This window comes from Myxine glutinosa, chromosome 3 (genome assembly GCF_964187855.1).
Source record: "Myxine glutinosa chromosome 3, kmMyxGlut1.1, whole genome shotgun sequence".
NCBI lineage: Eukaryota > Metazoa > Chordata > Myxini > Myxiniformes > Myxinidae > Myxine > Myxine glutinosa.
The window spans coordinates 146,912,318-146,935,285 of record NC_136263.1 but is presented as its reverse complement, the minus strand read 5'-3'; the positions used below and the strand labels follow the sequence as shown (position 1 = coordinate 146,935,285).

General features: G+C 50.4%; 1 protein-coding gene across 1 annotated transcript in view; it reads right to left on the bottom strand.

Annotated features, from left to right (window-relative positions):
* Nucleotides 1-21,843, bottom strand: part of LOC137423137 (fibroblast growth factor 4B) — a 53,755-nt gene extending 31,912 nt beyond the window's left edge. The window contains exon 1 of the mRNA XM_068109969.2: nt 21,233-21,843. Coding sequence (XP_067966070.1) covers nt 21,233-21,536 — 304 coding nt within the window. The 5' untranslated portion in view covers nt 21,537-21,843. The remainder of the gene's footprint in view (nt 1-21,232) is intronic.
* Nucleotides 21,844-22,968: the final 1,125 nt, after the last annotated feature.

The window sequence follows — 22,968 nt, the reverse complement described above, 5'->3', positions numbered from 1 at the left end:
TGTAAATAATGCTCCCTACCGGCTGTATGTTTAGTTTGAGAATTCTTTCCGGATTCGGTTATCCTGTGGGTGTGTTTCTGTGAGGAGAAGGGTGCAACGTCGCAGGGGGACATATTTACTCATTTGTGAATATCTGTAAAACTGTCGCACTCAGGGTAGAGTTAATAGTAGAGGGAACTACATTGCGTGCCACACTAAAGTAGGTAAAAATTTATCGGGTCGGGACGCCCCGAGGGTAGAGAAGGGTGCAATGTTGCGAATATGGAATTTGGCCTCCATATCCACTTGTAAATATTCCCCTATTTTCTCCAATACTCCCCAACTTTCCCCAATCCCCCATTCCCTAGTCCCATTGCATGTAAATAACAATCAGTAGAGCCGACCTTCCCCTTCTTCCCCCATTAAATGTCGTGCCCAGGTCCACCGCACCACACGTAGACAACTTTCGGACATCTTCCTAGTTATTCTTAATCTATGTCAGTTAAGGCCTCGTTTCCATTAATTATGACTCTTCGTTGCACCAGAATGTGATTATATGGCATCAGTAGTGAGTTTAGGACCTTTCCCATACCTCCTTCCATCTTCTTCCCCAACAATTACAACAACAACAGAGGAGATGGCGGCGGAGCGGGGGAGGATGCGTCCTCCCACCGGCTCGATTAGCTCCAGACCATGCGCTCCACGGGGTTACCACGAAGGGGCTCCTTGTCAGCTCCTCGTCAAGGGCGGAGCCTGGTAAACCCCCCGCACGCACCCAATGAGAAGCAACGTGCCGATTCCACGAGGCGGAGCTAACGAGCCGAGGGCGTGTCACTCCCCGCCGGATATACGCGGCCCCGCGCCGGATGTGACGTCAGATGCGCCTGAACTACGGAGAGCAGAGGAAGCCACCGCCACCCCCAGCGCGACGATACCTCCCCGCATCTTTGGACCGGACCGAACCGGGTCGATTCTGCCCTGAGCCCAGGTGCACCTGGAGCCATCGCTACCCGCCTGTCCTTTGCATCAATCCCCGTGTGAGTCAGCCGTTGTCCTGTTTACCTGTCGTCTGTTGGGAATAATATAAGATTGTGTCTAAGTGCTTGTCTTTCTATGCTGTCCCTCTTGTAGTTGTAATCTAACCTTCCGCCTTAATATAACCTCCTCCGGAGGTCTTGAGAACTGAACCCCTGGTGTCGTATTGTGTTATTGTAATCCAGCCGGGTGTCTTCTTTTTCTTATTGAGCCAGCATCGCGCGACTAGTCAACGTTCGGGCACAATCGGGTAACTTGTGCAGACGTGGTCATACCATAAAACCGCTCGGTAAATAACATCCAAGCCACGTCTGTAACAATATACTCATCCACCATTGATGCATACACATTCCTTCAAGGTGAACAACACATCCGCAGATGGCGCAGACCCATCGGCCGATGGGTCTGCATTGTCATTTCTCATGCATCCACAGATGGGTCAGACCCATCGGCCGATGGGACCGATCCAACGATGGGTTCCAACAAGGACACTTTCAGACCGCTCTATAGTTATATCATTATTCTGTGTTCCAGGTAAGGCTGTGTTTCCAATAGTTGACTCTACGTTGCATCAATCAAATAAGATAGTTCCCCTTTCAGATCCCCAATCGCCTCTGCCAAGTGCCAGTGACAGTTGGGCTGTTTTCATGGGCATCACACCGCCTCTACTCGCCCAGGGGCGTTCGCTGCCTGGCGCCAAACTCCGTTGCCCACAAGGCCAGGATCGGAGAGGAAGGAGGTGGAGCCAGAGAGCCCTTGTCATCAAAGGTGGAGCCAGAGAGCCCTTAACGACCAACCAGGGCTTGGTGGGCATGGCTTGATAGGGCGTGGCAAGAAACATCTAGAGGGTTCGAGAGGGTTCCAAGGGCGTGGTTATAAAACCCTTGGCACGAGGCCCCCATGAGAAGAGACGCGGAAGGAGGTTCATGAGAAAGGAACACTGGAGAGAGACGCGTTACCAACCAGCACTGACGACCGGGTTTTCGCCACTGCACCGGAGCGTGGACGCTCACGTGGGCCACCAACGGCGTGCCGCGATTCCCGAAGCTCCCTGCCACCAGCCCTGTGGACCGTCTGCCCTTCTCATCCTTCCCACCATTCCTGTCTGAAAACCCATTAGTGTACGTGAGTTTGTTCTGTTTGTCTTGTCCCTGGGTATAATTAAGCTTGTTTAAGGATTTGCTCTGTGTCTTCTTCTTCTGTATATTGCTTTCGTTTCTCCTTTGGTTTCTTTGGTTTTGTATAATAATTAATAAATCCCTGTTCCTCCTTATTCTTTGGTTTTCATTCTCGTCCGATCGTCTTCGTGTTTTCCCTATTGAATACCTGTGTCACGATTTTGGCAGAACCGCTTACAATCGGGTTTAGTCTTTTGTTAACGGCCCGCGTCGCGGCTCGCTTCGCTCGGCGCAATCCATCAATTACGCTGCGGCTCGGGTGGGAGTATTTCCTCGCATACCGGAAGGCGCTGGTACTTAGGTCATAGGAAGGATTGGCCTACTACCCTATTCAGCGCTGTCCGGGCGTGACGTCATACCCCCAGGACCGGTCAGACGGCCAGCTTAACAAGACAAGGGGATTAAACCGCCCTTGCTAACGGGAGTGCTGTCCCCCAGATCCGTAACAATTGGTGTCAGGAGTGGGATCTGGAACCTGGGACTAAAATTATTTAGCCCAAATTTTGGACACCAATTGTACTATTGGCCGTAACAATTGGTGTCGGGGAGTGGGATTTGGACCCGAACCAAATTTTTGAAACATCTTAAAAATTTGGTCAAAATTTGGAGCGGCCGAAATTGTAGTAACATCCAAATTAAAATCGTGCCATGGATGATCAAGTCGGTCGGATGCCGGTGGGGGTAGAAGAAGAGGGTTTGGATGTAACCCAGGACCCCAGGGAGGAATTGGAAGAGTAGAGCAATACGAATGCGGTAGAGGGGATTTCAGGCGCACAAGATGGCGGCCTCGCGCATGAGGTTAGAGGAGCACAGAATGGCGCCTCGCACGTGGTCGTGGCAGTCGAGCCCGCGTTGTCAACGGCCTGGGATCCATTATTTGCAAATTTGTTGAAATTTTTGACCCAGTGGGATGAAGAAAACAAAATGTATGCCCAGGGGCTCATATCCACCAGGGAAATTAACGACATGGGTGTTCAAATGACTAAGGAACTAAAAGAAATGAATGCAGAGTCAAAAAGGGAGGAATCCAGGTGTGATATGGAAAAGATGGGGACGAATTTGGCAGTAGGGGAGAACCTTGGGAGCAAATCGGGCGAAAAGGTTGCGGGGGTATGCGACAGGGTAACGCGGGTCGAGGAGCGCAGGTTGAGCGAGTCGGAGCAAGGCACAGGTAACTGGACCGGGGTAGAAATCGCGACCCGGGGTGTGGGGAAGCCGGCGACCGCTGAGGTGGAAGACGGAATTTTAATAAAGCCAGGGGTCGTCGAGGTGAATAAAGAGAAAGAAATAGTTGAAATCGGGCTTGTAGAGACGGCAGATTTAGAAAAGCACCAGCAGAAGTGAGAAATGGATAATGTACAAAGTCTGAAATCACATCCTGATGCCGTACTTGCTAATCCTTATAAAGATTTGCAGGTGCCCGTAGAGAGGAGGATCCCAAAGGTGAGTAAGGTGGTATATGGTGCTAATAGGTTTTGCAGGAGGATGTTTGGCGTGAAAAGAATTTTCACGCGCTTGGGATCCCAGCGTACCGCGGGCGTTTGTGGGAGGTCTGTTGGGCGCTGTGTGAGAAAAAATGGCATGCGTGTGAGGAAAAAGTGTGCGTCGGAGAGTGAGTGTGTTACAAAGTGTGGGAGTGATACCGGGTGCGAGAGCGAATGCACGTCGGAGGGTATGTGTGAAACAGAGTGTACGGAGTGTGACACGGAGAGTGAGTTGGTGGTGGCGCCGGTGCGGGAGGGCACATCGGAGCACGTGAGTGGGTATGTGCAGGAGTGCACACCCGTGGTGAGTGTTACGGAGTACGTAACAGAGGAGTGGTGTGCGATGGAGTGTGCGAGTAGGATGAGTGCGCGAGAAGGTGCGTGAGAGGAGTGGTGCGTAACAGAGTGCGTAAGAAAGGGGTATGCACGAGCGAGTGCTGTGACAAAGTGTGTGGGATATACGAGCGGCGTTGGTGCGCCGGGTTTGGAGAGTGTGAAAGGTGTCGCGTATGGATGCGAGCATGCGAGTAAGGCTTCGACGTTAAACGGAGCAGCAGTTAGACCGACGTTTAACCGACGCGAGCGCTCGGTCCATGCCAGGCTTTGGGTATTGCGGGAGCCGGCGGGGATCGGTGCTGCGTCGCTCCTCTTCGGAGCGTTGTGCACGATCCGGGCTGCGGCCTGCCCCGCACGGTCGAGTCCGGGCTTTGCCGGGCAAGGCGACCGGTCCGGTTCGAGGGAAGGTAGGGGGGACCGGAACGGCGCCCCCTTGTGGTGGCGGCGTTCCACCCGGGCAAGGTTGGCCCATCGCGCTTGGGAGCGAGAGGCCCTGCATAGGGATGGTGCTTTAAACCTCGGCCCGAGCAAATCTCCTCCCCTGAACCGAATGCCGGACGGACTCAACCTGCAGGCGACCAAACCACCCAAATTCATTGCTCGGCTTTGCGAAGCCGGGCTTTGAGAATGTAACGATGCACCGAGGCTCAGAATAATGGACGAATAGGGGTAGGAAATTGATGATTGGCAAATTGGATTGGCAAATTTGATTGGCACCACGCACCAATGATTGGTAAATTTGATTGGCAGAAAATTGGATGGGCAAAATTGATAGTGGGAGATGCCCGAGGTGGAGGGATGGCAAATCCACCATCCCTCACATCCACCCGGGCACATGAGCTATAGATTATGGGGTTTTGGCAGTGTAAGTTCGCCGAGGGAGGGTTTGGATAATGGATTAGGGATCTAGAGAAATGACAATAGGTAACCGTAGGGTTAAGTAGCGACATGATACCTGTAGTAGGGGACGTAGGTAGGTTAGATGGATTATAACGACGAGGAAGGGCAATAGTATAAGGGGTGACTGGGAAGCGCGAGTTGCAGAAGGGAGTACTTAGATTTAGATGATGCTGTGTGTGTGTGTGTAGAAAGAGTATTGAGCAGAGTATTGGGAGTGTGGGTGAATGGCATTGTAGTGAACGAAGAAGCCTGGGAGGAAATGAGGCTGCAAGAGCCACCAGGTGTTTGTGAGCACAGGTGTGCAAGTGAACAGGTGTATGGAGAATGGTTGAATGAAATAATTGGAATGGAGTATGGAATGGATGGTGTGGAGTGAGTACGGTGGAAAACGTAGAGTGGAGTGGTTGGCGCGAAGGGAGTGGATGGGGAAGATGGACCCCTATCACGAATACTCGGGGAGGGTAGTTTAAGAGTAAGACAGAGGGTATAGGTAAATTGTGGTGGATATTGGCATCTGTGGTGCGTGTGGTAGAATGGTGTTTGGATGGGTGCATTAGTGACGTGGAATGGCTGGGCGTGTGGCCTGTTAGTGTGTGTGGTTGGTTGGACACTCCGCCACTGTGAGGATGTCGGCCAGGTTAGGCCGCAGGTGGGCTCTGGGAGCCGGTAGAGTTGTGGATGGGGCCCGAGGATCGGGAGGACGGACCCGGGTAGCCCAGTGCCAGAGAGGGCACCGAGGAGGTAAGTGTCAGAGAGGGCCTTCCCCAGTTAGATAGGTTAGGTAAGGAGCAGGTAAGCTCGGAGGCAACTGCAGTGGTGGCGGTGTGCAGGTGGGTAGACCTGCTGGGAGAGCCACACGACCCAGTCCTGAAATTGTGCAAAGGCACAGGGAGTTGAATCGGGGGAGTGAGACCCCAAATTGAGGAAGCACCACAGTTTGGTCAATGGGAATTTGGTTCTTAAAACCGCATAGAGTAAGATGGCCAATGGTTTTGCAGGGAAAGACCCCGGGTAGTGTAAAAGTGTTAAAGTCATTTAGAGGATAGTTAGGATTGAAATCTCCTCGTACCATCTACACCCACTCACCTGAGGTGACAGAACTCCACACCATGCCATGGTTTGTTATTTATTTTTGTGCAGATGTTTTTGGGAATGTGAGATGCATCATGACGTGGGTGAGACATTGTGCTGGTTGTTCCATCGCTTCCTCCTTAGGAGGGATTGATGATGAATTGGTGATGGGAAATTTGGTTTAGAGGGATTGTAACAAATTTGGTATTAGGGGAGATATGGGGAAGACGTGACGATAGTGACGAATTGGTAAATGTGTAGATTTTGTAAATATGGGGTAAGGGCAAAGGTAGAGTAGGTGACAGGGGGGGGGGGGGTGGCGTATGATAGGGACAAGCTTTCTCCGCCCGCTCACCGTGCGCACCTCGCTCTGCATTACCTGTGTTGATGTGTACCCTTGCACCCTTGCCCTCGCTGACTCTGCTTTGTCTTCCTCCCCCCTCCCCCCATGGACCGTGCTCTCTGGGCACTGAGGGAGAGCGTGCGGGAGCCGCAATTGTGTGCCCGAGCCCCCGCTGCCAGCTGCCTGAATCGATGCACCACTTATGGACCGCACGTCTTGCGGCCATGCACCACCATATGGACCACGGTTCTGTGGCCGAGCACCACACTGATGGACCCCACGTTTTGGGGCATGACCCCTCTGCTGGGACCGGCCACCATGGCCCAAGAAAGTTTACTTGCGGACCACGGAGAGGTGGCCCCCTTTTGCCCTACAGGTGGACCACCCACAGCTGGCCCCTGTGGGCCATAAATAAAAATGGACACGGTTTGTGCTTTTTTATTTATTATTATTGCAAGTAGGCAGCAAGCCACAAGTTGAGACCATTAAGAGAGAACATCTGGAAGAGACAACGGCCAGCAGAGGGAGCAGCAGCAAGGAACATCAAGACCATCACTTGCTTTTATTGGTGCTTTTATTGGTGCTTTGACTGGTGCTTATGATTGGTGCTTTGGTGCTTGCATGCTCGGGGATGCATTACAATAAATTTCCGCATCCCTGGGCATGTGAGGTGGTGTATCGATGCAGTGCATGCTGTCTCCTCCCTCCCACATGATTCTTTTTGTTTCCTCAGAAAAATGACAGGTCCTGGGTTGCGTTTTGTAAATAATGTAATAATGTCACTTGTAAATAATTCTCCCCACCGTAAATGTATAGTTTGAGAATTAATTCCGCAACTCTGTTAATTGTGGGCGTGAATCTGTTAGGTAGGATGCAACGTAGTAGGGGGACATACTTATTTGTGTTTAAAACTGTCGCACTCAGGGTAAGGTTAATAGTAGAGGGAAGTTACGCCTGCGTGTCACACTAAGTTAACGTTTTTCGGCCCGAGACGTGCCGTGAGGAATGAGGGTGCTGTGTTGCGGTTTTTAGAACCTTCACTTTGTCAATTTAGTAGTAAATTCCCTTATAAATAACCTCTGTGTACATTCCCCCTTAATTGGCTGTTAAATGAAATAATTGCACCTTAGTTAGTCCACATTGCAACACGTGGCAAATCATAGGCCCTTTCGTAGTTTTATCATTATTATGTGTTTCAGGTAAGGCCATGTGTCCAATAGTTGAATCTGCGTTGCATCAATCAAATAAGAGTAGGCCCATTTTCCCTTCAAAAGGGTGCGAGTGGTTTTCCATTCCTGCAAGCCGCCATTGCCATGTGCTCATCTCAGAGAAGAAGGGGGGCGTGGCACCTCATCGTCATCAGAGGTGGAGTCAGCCAGCCCTAACAGCCAATCAGCACCACGGTGAGCGACCCGGTAGGCGTGCCCTCGTAGCCCGCGGCTTGATTTCGGGGAGGGCAATAAAAGGAGGAGTGAGGGACTGCTTATGCAGATGAGTGAGGGAGCACGAACCAAGCAGTTCTGTGGAGGGAGGCGCTTGAGTGTTGACCAAGTTCGGAGTTCTGTGGAGTGAGTTACGAGAGAGAGACGCTGCTTCAAACAGCCCCTACCGCGTAAACCTTTGGCGCGCTGCCGCGAGCAACCCTGCCGTGTGAACCAGAGTGCGGGGAGTCGGCGGCCGCTCACCTCCAGCCCTGCCGTTCTGCACGGACCTGAACCTCATCCTTCCAGCCCTGTGGTCCCACCTTCTCCTTCCAGCCATTCATTCCTGCCTTCAATTCCCCATTAGTGTACGTGAGTTTGTGATGTTTGTATTGTCCCTGGGGTATAAGTTAAGCTTGGTCTAAGAATTGCACTGTCTTCTTCTTCTTCTTCTGTAAATTACTTTCGTTTCTTTTTCCTCTCCTTTGGTTTCTTTGGTTTTGTAAATAATAGTCAATAAATACCTGTTCCTCCTTACTTTGGTTTCATTCTCATCCGATTGCTTTCGTGATTTCTTTCAATTGAGTACCTGTGGCACGATTTTAGCCGACCCGCTTCGCAATCGGGTTTAGTCGATTGCTAACGGCTCGGATTCCGGACTGCTAAACCACTCGGCAAAATACCATCTTGTCCGGGATTCGAGCGGGGCCATCCACCTGCTTTGTGGAGGGATTGGCAGAGGTGTCCGGGAATCCCTTGACTAATCACCTTGGCCAATCCTATCCCACAAAGGAGCGGGGTGGGTCCAGGGACGGAGACGGCCAGCTTAACGACAAGGGGATTAAACCCCCCTCGGTAAGGGGAGTGCCATACTCCGATTCGGTAACAATATATATATATATACAATAATATATATACAGTCACTTAGAAAAAGTAAGTATACCCCATGTAAAGTTTTGACTTTTTCAACATATTTCAACATACAGCTATTTGATCTTCATTTCAACAATATTGACAGATAAAGGTGCTATTAAAGCGCGGCGTTACGCGCGCTGCTTGCGAGCAAGGAGGAAGCGGACAAGCGGTAACTTATAAGCGTCTTTATTTCAGGAGCTCACTGTAACACTGGCGTGCTCCGGCCTGCGCGCCCGGTGTATATCATGAGGCCACGCCTACCCCTCGGGCGTGGCCACCGCCCACTTGGTGTGCGGAATGATGTCACCACGCCAGTGGGCTTTTGTGTCCGCCACACGCGCCCCCCCAGAATTCCCGCGCACCTGGAGGGCCAGTTTGCGGGGCAGACGAATGACCCGGCCAAAGCGCCCCCTGGCGATCGGCGGCGTCCGGGGTGCAGGGATGCCAGGTGGGATGCCCCTGGCTGCCCCTGGGATGGGTGCAGGACCGGGGGGCGGCGTGGCGGCGGGGCTGGGCGGTGCCGGGGGTCCGCCCGCAGGGGGGCGGCCCCGACGTGGGGGTCGGGCCACTGGCGGTGGATGGTCCACGTCGAGGTGGGCCGGCTTGAGGCGGTCTACCGAAACGCGGTCAGGAGTACCGCCGATGTCCAGGGTGAAGTGCTTCTCCCCGGTCTCCAGCACGCGGAAAGGCCCGTCGTACGGGGGCCGCAGTGGTGTCCGGTGGGCATCATGGCGGACGAAGACGTACTCCGCCGTGCGAAGCTCCGGGGCGGCGTGCGTCGGTGGGTGCCCGTGGCATGCCGTTGGCACCGGGGCGAACCTCTGGGCGGTCTCTTGCAGAGCGGAGCGCTGCTGTGCCGCGGACCATGGTGCCGTGGAGTCGGGGAGGAACTCGCCCGGCACCCGCAGCGGTTGCCCGAAGACCAACTCCGCCACGGATGCGCGCAGGTCCTCCTTGGGCGCCGTCCGGAGGCCAAGCAGGACCCAGGGGAGCCTGTCGGCCCAGCCGCCGTCGCGGAGGGTGGCCCGGAGCGCGGCCTTCAATGAGCGGTGAAATCGCTCACACAGGCCGTTAGCCTGGGGGTGGTAGGCCGTGGTTCGGTGCAGCCGGACCCCGAGCCCCTGCGCGACCGCCCCCCAGAGCTCCGAGGTGAACTGGGGGCCGCGGTCGGACGAGATGTCTGAGGGGGCGCCGAACCGGGCGACCCAGGTGGCGATGAAAGCCTGCGCGACATCGGCCGCCGTTGTCGACGCCAAGGGCACGGCCTCCGGCCACCGGGTGGTGCGGTCCACCATGGTGAGGACGTAGGTGAAACCCCGCGAGGGGGGCAGAGGTCCCACCAGGTCCACGTGGGCGTGGTCAAACCGGCGTTCCGGCACCGTGAACGGGGCCAACGGGGCCTGGGTGTGCCGGTGCACCTTGGCGCGCTGGCACGCGAGGCACGTCCTGGCCCAGCCGCGGACGGCCTTCCGGAGGCCATGCCAGACGAACTTGTCGGCGATCAGCCTTTGGGAGGCCCTCGTGCCCGAGTGGGACAGGCCGTGGATGGCGTCAAACACCTGGCGCTGCCAGCCCGCGGGCACGATGGGGCGAGGACGCCCGATGGAGACGTCGCACAAGAGGGCCGCGCCCGCGCCGTCGAACGCCACCTCGGTGACGCGGAGGCCCGTGACGGCGGTCCGCAAGGCCTGGACGTCGGGGTCAGCGGCCTGGTCCGCTGCCATCCGGGCATAGTCGATGCCGAGGTGGACTGCGTGGGCGACGGCCCGGGAAAGGCAATCCGCCACCGGGTTGTCCTTCCCCGCGACGTGCTGGATGTCCGTCATGTACTCGGACACGGCCGAGAGGTGACGCTGCTGCCGGGCCGACCACGGCTCGGTGACCTTGCCCATCGCGAAGATCAGCGGCTTGTGGTCGACGAAGGCAGTGAACGCACGGCCCTCGAGCAGATGGCGGAAGTGCCTGACCGCCAAGTGAAGCCCGAGCAACTCGCGGTCGAAGGTACTGTAACGGCGTTCGGGCGGGCGAAGCTGCCGGCTAAAGAACGCCAGCGGTTGCCAAGCTCCACGCACCCATTGCTCGTGCACCGCGCCCACCGCGTAGTCCGAGGCATCGGTGGTGTGGGCGATCGGTGCATCGGGCGCCGGGTGCGCGAGCATGGTGGCGTTAGCCAAGGCGAGCTTCGCGCCCGTGAACGCCGTGTCCATCTGCTCGGTCCAGGTAACGTCGCCTTTGCCCGGCTTACCTCGGAGAGCTTCGTGCAGGGGGCGCAGGAGCTGGGCGATACGGGGCAGGAACCGATGGTAAAAGTTCACCATGCCCAGGAACTCCTGCAGCCCTCTGATCGTGCGGGGTCACGGAAACCCCTTCACCGCCTCCACCTTGGCCGGCAGGGGGACGGCTCCGTGCCTGGTGACACGGTGCCCCAGAAAATCGATTATGGTGGCGCCGAACCGGCACTTTGCGGGGTTCACAATCAGGCCATGCTGGCCCAGGCGTTCAAAGAGCGTGCGGAGGTGGCGTAGGTGCTCTTCGCGGGACGCGCTGGCGACGAGGATATCGTCCAGGTAGACGTAGACAAAATCCAAGTCACGCAGGACGCTGTCCATCAGTCGCTGGAACGCCTGAGCCGCATTCTTCAGACCGAAGGGCATGCGCAGGAACTCGAAGAGTCCGAATGGCGTGATGACCGCCGTCTTCGGGACGTCCTCCGGCCTGACGGGGACCTGATGGTAGCCACGTATGAGGTCCACCTTCGAGAAGAAGGACATGCCCGCCAAACGGGTGGAAAAGTCCTGAATGTGGGGGACGGGGTAGCGGTCGGGAGTCGTGGCGTCATTGAGATGGCGATAGTCCCCGCACGGTCGCCATCCCCCGCCGGGCTTCGGCACGATGTGCAGCGGCGACGCCCAAGCACTCTGAGCGCCGAACGATGCCGAGTCGCTCCAGGGTAGCGAACGCCGCTTTTGCCACCGCCAGCTTCGTCGGCTCGAGGCGGCGTGCCCGGGCGTAGACCGGTGGCCCAACGGTGGGGATGTGACGGGCCACCCCGTGCTTGATGGCCCCTGCCGAGAAGGTGGGCCGCGTGAGGGCCGGGAAGCCGGCGAGGAGGCGGGTGAATGCGTCCGCTGCCGGAAGCGTACAGACCAACGTGGCCAGAACCGAACCGTTCGGCAAGCCGCTTGGCAAGCCGCTCGTTGAGCTGGGCAACGCACAAGCGAGCGAGCTGAACGTCTCGGCCTGGACAAGACGTCTGCGCTTGACGTCGACCAGGAGCCCATTAGCGCACAGGAAGTCCGTGCCAAGCAGTGCCATGGGCACGTCGGCGGTGACGAACGTCCATCGGAAAACCTGCCCTCCGAACCGCAGAGAGAGGCAGCGTTTTCCGTACGTACGGATGGGCGTCCCGTTCGCGGCAAGCAGCGTGGGGCCCCCACCCGCGGCGTGCTTGTCTGACGTGCCGGCGGGAACGACACTCACCTGCGCTCCTGTGTCGCACAGGTAACGGCGCCCGGAGAAGGTGTCCATTATGAACAGCAGGCTGCTCGAATGGCCGGCGCTCATCGCCACTATTGAGCGCTGGCCCAGGCGTTTCCCGACCTGTTGAAGGAGCATGGCGGATGACACTGCCGAGCTTCGTGGCCGAACTTGGCGTGGAACCAGCACCAGGTGGTGGAGCTGGAGGAGCGCGGCTGGCTCCGCCAGGCCGGTGGAGTTGGCGGGGTTCCCCGCGGTGGCGGTTTTCGCCGCGGCGGTGGGCGGGGCGTGGCGGCGGTCACGAGGTGCGTATCAGCATGCTGCGTATGCTGTATAAGCTGATGCTGTGGATCAGCAGCATCAGCAGCAGCATCAGCAGCATCAGCCACGAGGGCGTGACGGCCACGCCGACTCTCGCCCGCGTGTCCGAAGCGGCGAAGTACTTGTCCGCCTCGGCTGCCAATGCTCGGGGTTCCGTTAGCCCGGTCCCGGCCAACGCGAGGCGAACCTGCGCTGGAAGTTGGCGATGGAAAAGCGCCCGGAATAGAGAACCGGGGGCTTCGTCGCCCAACAGTGACAGCATATGGTCCATTCGGACCGACGGGCGCGTGTCACCGAGCTCGGGGAGATCCAGGAGGCGGTCGGCCCGTGCGTCGTCCGTGAGGCCGAACGTGGCTAGGAGTAGCCGCTTGAGTGCCTCGTACTTGTGGCCGTCCGGTGGGTGGCGAAGGACGGACACAACTCGAGCGGCCGTGCCGGGCCCGAGGGAGGCGACGACGTGGCAATAGCGCGTGTCATCGCCGGTGAGGCGCCGAAGCTTAAATTGGGCTTCGGCCTGGACGAACCAGACTTCGGCCTGAGCCTCCCAAAATTCGGGAAGTTTGATGAAGTTGGCCATGGCAATGGCGTCGCGTGTGGAAGGATCGCTCCGGCAGATCCAACGTCAAGGGGGTCACCAGTAAAGCGCGGCGTTACGCGCGCTGCTTGCGAGCAAGGAGGAAGCGGACAAGCGGTAACTTATAAGCGTCTTTATTTCAGGAGCTCACTGTAACACTGGCGCGCTCCGGGCTGCGCGCCCGGTGTATATCATGAGGCCACGCCTACCCCTCGGGCGTGGCCACCGCCCACTTGGTGCGCGGAATGATGTCACCACGCCAGTGGGCTTTTGTGTCCGCCACACTATAATATAACAAATATCATGAAACATTTACATTTTGTAGTCCATTGTATAATTTAAATAAACATAAATGCAAATTTCGCATGTGGAAAAAGTAAGTACACCCCTACATTTATCACTACTTCAAATGCCTAAAATTAGAATCAGGTGCACCAGCTCAGGTGCAAATGATTAGAACATCGTTCGAGAGGATCTTGGAGGAACCTGTCTGATTTAAACCTCAGACATTTCGTTTGGTTTGCTCTTTGTTGTTGAAGTGTGCGGCGTCACCATGCCTAGATCAAAAGAGCTCTCTGAGGCCTTCAGAAAGAACGTTATAGATGCGTACGAGTCTGGGGAGGGATTAAAAAAAGATCTCCAAACAATTTGAAATCAATCATTCGACTGTCCCAAAGAACATTTAGAAGTGGAGAAGATTCCAAACAACTGCCAACTTGTTCAGGCCAGGCTGCCCCAGCAGGTTCAGCCCGAAAGCAGACCGCAAGATGCTGAAAGAAGTCTCTAAGAACCCCAGAATGTCATCACGGGACCTACATGTAGCTCTTGCCACTGTTGATGTCAAAGTGCACGAGTCTACCATTAGAAAGAGGCTGCACAAATTTGATCTACATGATCTACATGGGAGGTGTGCCAGGAGGAAACCTTTGCTGTCCAGAAAGAACATCTGGGCAAGACTAAAGTTTGCCAATGAACACCTAGGCAAAGACCAGCACTTCTGGAACACTGTGCTCTGGACAGATGAGTCAAAGGTAGAGCTATTTGGCTACAGTACCAGAAGACATGTTTGGTGAAAACCAAAGACAGCATTTGACCACAAGAACCTGATACCAACTGTAAAGCATGGTGGTGGAAATATTAGGGGCAGCTTTGCTGCATCCGGGCCTGGGCAGCTCACCATCATAGAATCCACGATGAATTCTTCATTGTACCAGAGGGTGCTTGAGGATAATGTGAGGCCATCTGTCGGAAAGTTGAAGCTCAACCGAGTGTGGACCTTGCAACATGACAATGACCCTAAACATACCAGTAAATCCACCAAGGAATGACTGAAAAGAAAGAAATGGAGGGTTCTGGAATGGCCAAGTCAAGGCCCGGATGTAAATCCCATCGAGATGTTGTGGGGGGATTTGAAACGAGCTGTGCATGCAAGAAACCCCTCAAACATCGCACAGCTGAAAGAATTCTGCATGGAGAAGTGGGCAAAAATTTCTCCCAGTCGATGTCAGAGACTGGTAGACAGTTATAAGAAACGCCTACTTGAGGTTGGTTCTGCCAAATGGGGGCAATACCACCTATTAGAGGCAAGGGTGTACTTACTTTTTCCACATGCGAAATTTGCATTTATGTTTATTTAAATTATACAATGGACTACAAAATGTAAATGTTTCATGATATTTGTTATATTATATCACCTTTATCTATCAATATTGTTGAAATGAAGATCAAATAGCTGTATGTTGAAATATGTCGAAAAAGTCAAAACTTTACATGGGGTGTACATACTTTTTCACGTGACTGTATATATATATATATATATACATATATACACACGCACCCAGGTGTAGCTGCTGCATGTGGAGGTGTATGTGCCCCTGCTGGCCCACCTTAGCTGACCATATCGAGGTTGAAGGGCCGAAAGGGGATGATGCAGAGGACCTCAACTGAGGATCCGGTCAGTGAGGTACACTTGTGACCAGGTGTGTTTTCAATATATATATATATATATATATGTATGTATATATATATATGTATATATATATATATATATATATATATATATATATATATATATATATATATATATATATATATATATATATATATATATATATATATATACAGGGTGATTGAAAAGTAACTCCCTATTTTAAAATATTTCGAAATTATTTATTTATTGTAATATATTTCTCACATTTTTAGTGTTTGTTCCTTTATGTATGAGAATTTAGTCTGTGTTGGTTTTTTTTCAGATTATTTTTTGTTTGAAATTCGGAAGCCCTACAAACATGGCTGGATGTCTTACCCTGCAGGAGCATGCCCAGCTAGTGGTATGAAGATTGGTCTGATCTCTTTAAAAATATCCTCTGGTCTGATGAAGCGGTATTTCACATCGGTGGGTTTGTGAACCGTCACAACTGCTATTACTGGGCAGGAGAAGATCCTCGTGTTATTTCTGAAAAAACGCAATATCGGCCCAAGGTAACGGTGTGGTGTGGAATGACTTCGGAAAGGATTGTAGGTCCCTTCATTCTTCGCGATACCATGATTGCCAAAAGGTAGCTCACCATGCTGCAAGACGAAATCTGGCCAATTATCAGTGCTTCGGAGAATGTTGAAGATTTGATTTTCATGCAAGATGGCGCTCCTCCACATTTTGCTATTGTTGTTCGTGAATGGCTGAATGCCCACTTCCCTGGGAGATGGATGGGTCGTCGTGGTCCGTATGAGTGGCCAGCCAGGAGCCCTGACTTAACACCATGTGACTTTTTTCTTTGGGGTTGGGTAAAAGAGCAGGTCTACTGTACCAAACCAACGACTTTGGAAGAACTTGAAGGGCGAATACGAGAAGTTATGTCTTCCATCCCACAAGAGTTCCTGGTGAAATCAGTTGACGCGGTTTCCGGGCGGCTTGAGAAGCTGGTGGCGAATTCTGGTGCCCATATCGAATTGTAAATAAAACCTCATGCTATACGCTTTCTTCTTCTATCCATGTTTTGTAAAAATTATAGTTAAGAAATAAATTATAAGTATTTTAAAATAGGGAGTTACTTTTCAATCACCCTGTATATATATATATATATATATATATATATATATATATATATATATATATATATATATATATATATATATATATATATATATATATATATATATATATATATATATATATATATATATATATATATATATATATATATATATATATATATATATATATATATATATATACTATATATATATATATATATATATATATATATATATATATATACGTATATATATATATATATATATATATATATATATATATATATATATATATATATATATATATATATATATATATCCTAGCTTGGTGAGGCGAGCGCAGTTAGTGAGGAACGGGCTTATTTTAGCTGAGGATAATGACTGTACCTGAGTTGCTGTGTTGTCATGATTTACACCAATCATAATACAAACAATAATTTTGCACAAATTTATTACTTGCAAAATCAAAGATTTTTCAAGTATATTGGTCGGTTCCGTTTGTGGTTCTGTCTGTTTGTCTGTTTGTCACCGGCCTACAGGTCACAATTCTAAACCGATCGTCACGAAACTTCACCACGTTGTATAAGTCGACCCAATCGAGAAGCCTATTAATTTTGAGGTCAAAGGTCATCTGGAGGTCAAATTTCTAAAATCGCCATTTTAAATCCGGTTGACTTGAAAATTGAACAGCATTTGCATATCGAGTCAATAAATTGGGAAACATACTATTTTTGTGGTCAAAAGGTCAAAGCTCAACTCAAGGTCAAATTTTATAAATCATCAATTTTCATCTTAAAAGCCAACAATTCTCAACCGATTGACTTGAAAATTGAACAGCATTTGCATATCGAGTCACTAAATTGGGAAACATACTATTTTTGAGGTCAAAAGGTCAAAGGTCAACTCAAGGTCAAATTTTAAAAATCATCAATTTTCATCTAAAAAGCCATCAATTCTCAACCGATTGACTTGAAAATTGAACAGCATTTGCATATCGATTCACTAAATTGGGAAAGATACTATTTTTAGGTCAAAAGGTCAAAGGTCAACTCAAGGTCAAACTTTCAAAATCATCACTTTTTATCTGAAAAAACCCATCAATTTTCATCCGATTGACTTGAATATTGAACAGCATTTGCACATTGAGTCACTAAATAGGGAAACCAACTATTTTTGAGGTCAAAAGGTCAAAGGTCAACCTTCCAAAATCATCATTTTTCATCTGAAAAATCGTCACTTTTCTTCCTGGTTTCTTCCTTCCTGGAACTGCAACCCGAGCTTTGATCAAGATTGTTAATTTTAATCACCAACGAAATGAACAATTTGCTGTATCAATGGAATTTTTTTTCTTGGGGAGTGGGGGGCGTATTTGCAAGTATCGTGCTCCGCATGACGTCTTCTTGTTTGAAGTGTTTGTGATTTTACATTTTTATTAGCAATTTAGGTTGAAGATTTAGGTTGAAAAAGCATATAAAATTCAAAAAAGAACCCCTCAGCACATACATACGGGAGGGGTAGGAGCAGACTGGAAGTTTGGGACGATTACACCTCACCACCATGTAATTCAAAACACCTCACCACCACGTCATTTAAAACACCTCACCACCACATAATTCAAAACACCTCACCCCCATGTAATTCAAAACACCTCACCCCCATGTAATTTAAAATACCTCACCCCCACGTAATTTAAAACACCTCACCCCACCTAATTTAAAACACATCACCAGCAAGTAATTCAAAACACCTCACCACCACGTAATTCAAAACACCTCACCACCACATAATTTAAAACACCTCACCACCATGTAATTAAAAACACCTTACCACCATGTAATTCAAAACACCTCACCATCACATAATTAAAAAAACCACACCACCAAGTAATTCAAAACACCTCATCACCAACTAATTCAAAACACCTCACCACCACATAATTAAAAACACCTCACCACCAAGTAATTCAAAACACCTCACCATCATGTAATTCAAAACACCTCACCACCACATGATTTAAAAACACCTCACCCCCACGTGGTTCAAAACCACCACCACGTTATTAAAAACACTTCACAACCACGGCAACAAAAGTTTCAGGTAGTAGTTCAGTGACAACAGACACTGCCCAGATGTGTAGATATATGGATAAATGACTGTACCTGAGTTGCTGTTTTTTTAATGGTTCACACCATTCATAATTCAAACAATCATAATGCACAAATGTATTTGTAATATACGTCATATTACATTTTATCAACAATTGAAGTTGAAAAAAAAAAAATTCCCAACCCCCCCCCCCCCCCCCCCCCACCCTATATATTTTTAAATACCCTTAGGACATACCAACGGGAGAGATAGGTGCATTCCAGAAGTTTGGTAGGATTTCACAAAAGTTTGAGGGAGTAGTTCAGTGACAACACTGGACAAAAGAGACACTGCACAGATATATAAATATATAGCAGTCACTATGCGACCCCCATATCATCAGTGGAGAACCGCCAGCAAGGTGTCCCATACAGCTGCTGCTGCACCTTGCTGGGAGCGATAAGCACCGCCTGCCACACGGTAACGTTATCTCTGGTATCCACTCATCATATGGAGTCGACCTGGTTGCGGTTGGGAGTTACTAATAATGGTATCTGTATTCTGGTTCTCCAACCTAATGAGCGGACAGCATGACGTCATCGCCATGCATGTCCGCATTGCCTGCAAAGCTCCAGAGGAACCATCTAGCAGTGCGTCATTACGGATTATAAATTCAGATACTGTCACAAGTGCATGCAAAACTCACAGTTACCGACCTGGTTTCGCCCTTGTTGGGGCTTCATCAGGGCAACGCAGTGAGGCTTCCATACACTTATAACTCTGTGAACCTTTCGGTTTTTATATCAGTCACTACGCGACCTTCATATTAGCAGTGGAGAACCGCCAGCAAGGTGTCCCATACAGCTGCTGCTATATATATATATATATATGTGTGTATATATATATACAGTGTGTGTGTGTGTGTGTGTGTGTGTGTGTGTGTGTGTGTGTGTGTGTGTGTGTGTGTGTGTGTGTGTGTGTGTGTGTGTGTGTGTGTGTGTGTGTGTGTGTGTACGTCGTTTAGCAAGACAGCAGGTGGAGTCTTATTACAGCGATTACTGCTCGATGTGGAAACAACAAAGCTCGTCAGTCATGCGAACGCATTGTCTTTTATGCCCAGCTGGAGCTTTATGATGGTGACGTCATGACAATGCGTTTGGTTAGAAAATGATCTCTTTTCTCAGGTATATAATAGTCAGTTGTCTAACATCTTGTAGCGTTTTGAAGCTTATTTGCACTTAGTTATTTCAGAAAAGTCTAGTTTTTTTTTTCTCAAAAATAATTTGAGAAAAAGGGTTTTTTAGTCGAAAATAAATATTTTTCACCGGTAAAATGAAGGTGTGTTCACACCTAACGAATTCCCTGGTGATGTCCATGATACATCTGTGTATATATTTAATCCCTGCCGATTCCCTCGGGACACCCAGACGTTCCGCCTCGTTTTGAGAGCATTTCGCTGTTTTTGCCAAAAAGATGTTCCCAGAGTGCAGACAAGAAGCGGCGTTCGGCGAACTTGACTTGCCTCGCTGTCTGATGAGTCGGGCAGACAAAGGCCGCGGCGCCCCGCTCCACGATAAGCTCCTCTTGCTGTCATCTCGGCAGACACAAGGGACATGGAGAGACGCGCCGACGCTGAGCCCGCGTTTGAAAAGCAGATACGGATCGGCCGAGGGAAAACACCGAGACAACCACGGCCGTTGTTGAAGCTCGCAAGGTAAGTCCGGACGTGAGCAGACAAGACCGTGATTCGATACCTTTTATCAGAAGAGCTTGTCTATATTACTACATACAGCGGCGAGGTAGCAAATACATTTAATATATATAAGAATATATATATATAAATAAATACGAGTTCCCTTACAATGAACTTCAAGGAAGGAAGAGGTCATAATATTCCCATGAAAACATGCGATAGTATTGCCAACCTGCGGTTGTTTGTCTGTGCTTTCAAATGTTGAGCATCAAGCAAGGAAGCAGCACACGCCATTATTAAAGTGTTTCGTATGACTCAGCCAGGGTCCGAACCACCGAAATCCCAGATCCATCACGTCACCGAGTCCTGTATGTATTTTCCGGGCCTACACCACCCAAATCGAGCACATTCCGGAGATCCTCGATTTAAGGTAAATCGCCCAGGTTGAGCTACACGATCCGTGAGGAAAAGGTTGAACGCATCTCGCATGAAGCACCAATTTTACAGCATCTTCACGCTGTATTGAAGGCCTATACACGATTAAAGCATTCCCGATCGAACGTCATTCTCTGTGCGAGTTGCACCATATTGGGGTTACAGAAGCGGTTATGGTCCAGCAAAAGGGTGTAAACGGTTATATATATATATATAAATAATTAAATATATCTAAATAAATAATTAAATATATCCAAATAAATGATTAAATATATACAAATAAAGAATTAAATAAGTATATATATATATATATAATATATATATAGTTAATTAAATATAAATAAAACAATAATTAAATAGATGTAAATATATAATTAAATACACAAATAAATAATTAAGTATATAAATAAATAATTAAATTTATCTAAATTAATGATTCAACATAAACAAATAAAGAATTATATATATATAATTAATTAAATATAAATAAAATAATAATTAAATATATGTAAATATATAATTAAATACATAAATAATGAAGTATATGAATAAATAATTATATAAACAAATAATTATATGAATAAATAATTATATAAATAAGTAATTGTATATATATAATGTATATTATGTAATATTCCTTTTGAGTAATTATTAATTTCACCACGGTATAACGGTCACAACGTCTTTATGCCATGAAGGATTTTGTGACGGTGCCGTTCTTGGTGGCCTTATACTGTATACTCCGTGGGGTCTTGAACACGCATGACTTTCAGACACGTTAACCACCGCACCTTCAAAACCCCCTATCCACTGTTGCCTCTGAAAGTTTTCCATTCTTATCTGCATTCAGCAGCAAACGTGCAGCGTTCGGTGCTTCCAGAGCACGAGGTCGCACACAATCAGAGAGACGAGCTCCCATCCAAGCCCCGCGCTCTACCCTACGAGCACGTACCGTACGAGCTCTCCCTGTGCCCGCCGTTAATCTTTCCAGCTGGCAGGACCTGCAGGTGAAAACCGATGCCCACGTTGCAGTAGAGGCGGCGCAGCCGTCGGATGCCGAACATGTAGTCGCTCTCGTCCTGGGCGCCGGACAACCCGTGCCCGGGCCTGCCGTGCCGGGATCGCGACAGCAGCGTGTCGTGGCGCGGCTCGTCCGCTCGCGGAGTTCCCGGACAGGCCGCGGGCAGCATCGCCACGAAGAGCGAGACCACGAGCGCGGTCCGCGCAGCCCGGTCCCGGTCCCATCGCGGTCCCATCTGCGCGCACGTGCTCGCGGGACGCAGCTGCTAAAAATAGTGGCGGCGCCTCCCCGTGTCTTATTCCGGCTGCGATCGGCGAACTTTATGAACGGCCCGAGACAGCGGCACAGGCGACTTCGAAGGTGGACTCGAACCCGTCAGTGCCGACAGCACCTGTACTCGCTTGCCATAATCCAAGCGACGCGCCTCAGCCATCATATTTATATCCGAGCATCGGAGTGACGTCAGGAGGATCCTCATGCTCGTGTCGGTGCCGCCGCCGCACGCAGCAACGTTCAGCCACCGTGACCGCTCTCCTCGCGGCTCGTCAGAAGGTGTGCGCAGAACAGGCAGGGCCATTGCCCGTTCGCAAAGTGTGCAGGGGCGGGTATATTCGTACGGGGCGGCCCCGGGCGCCATTAGCCCGGCCCAGCCGTGGGAAACGCGTCCTCAGGGATGGGTCTTGTCTGTAGGGTGATGACCACACGCCCCGAGGGTTAACGGCAGGAGGTGCTGAGTGTGGCGTGCAAAACGAGGTACTTCCGAGACGCGCAGCAACGAGAGGAGGTGTTTAAATTGATGAAGAAGAAGAGCACGTCGAGTGCGCGTCCGCGGCCTGTTCCGAATATCCCGCGAAAACAAGCGTCGACGTCCGACAGGATGATGCACAGGTAGCACACTCACTCACCTGCGAGCTGTCTCGTCTGGGCGCCATAGGTTTTCGCCATGAGTCGGTGAGTTCTACCTGAACAAATTGTAAATTCATGCTCCGGGTCCTACTGCCAAGGCAACGGCAAACCACCTAGTGCATGAGTTCGTTGTACGAGTTCATTCATCACGTATGCACGAAAGTATTATGTTTATAAACAATCACGTGACATGCTGCAGTGCCCCGGGGGCTGCTGGTACGAACGGGTTTCCTGGAGGAGAATCCACGTGGAAAATGAAGCTCGTGGTCGAAGGATCCTCCGAAAGCCCCTCCGGGGTCCGGCGCTCCCTGAATCCGAGGATGTTTAACTCTCCTGTGACGAGTATGACCTGGACAGGTCGATCGATGGAGCCGTTCGGGCCACACCCGTCGTGGCGTCGTCAGACAGACCGATTCTCACGCTCCGCGCGTCCGACGTGCGTTTGACGCTTTGGCGGGAAAAGCTCAAGTTCACACGATCCCGGCCGAACACGTCGCGTCCAGTTGGAGCGTGACTTCGATTCGTGGATTATTATTATTTATTTTTTGTATACAAGGTCGAGGCTCGTGTAAGAGCTAACATTGATCACAAAAAGACAAACTGACACATAAAACATATGATAAAGGGGGCGGGAGACAAGATGGAGAGCAGGAACATCGGGAGATCTGTGGGAGGGAAGCATACAAGTACAACATTTGAGAGCAGGGACATCGCTAGATCTGTGGGAGGGAGAGGGCTTGGGGGGAGGTGGAATGGGAAGG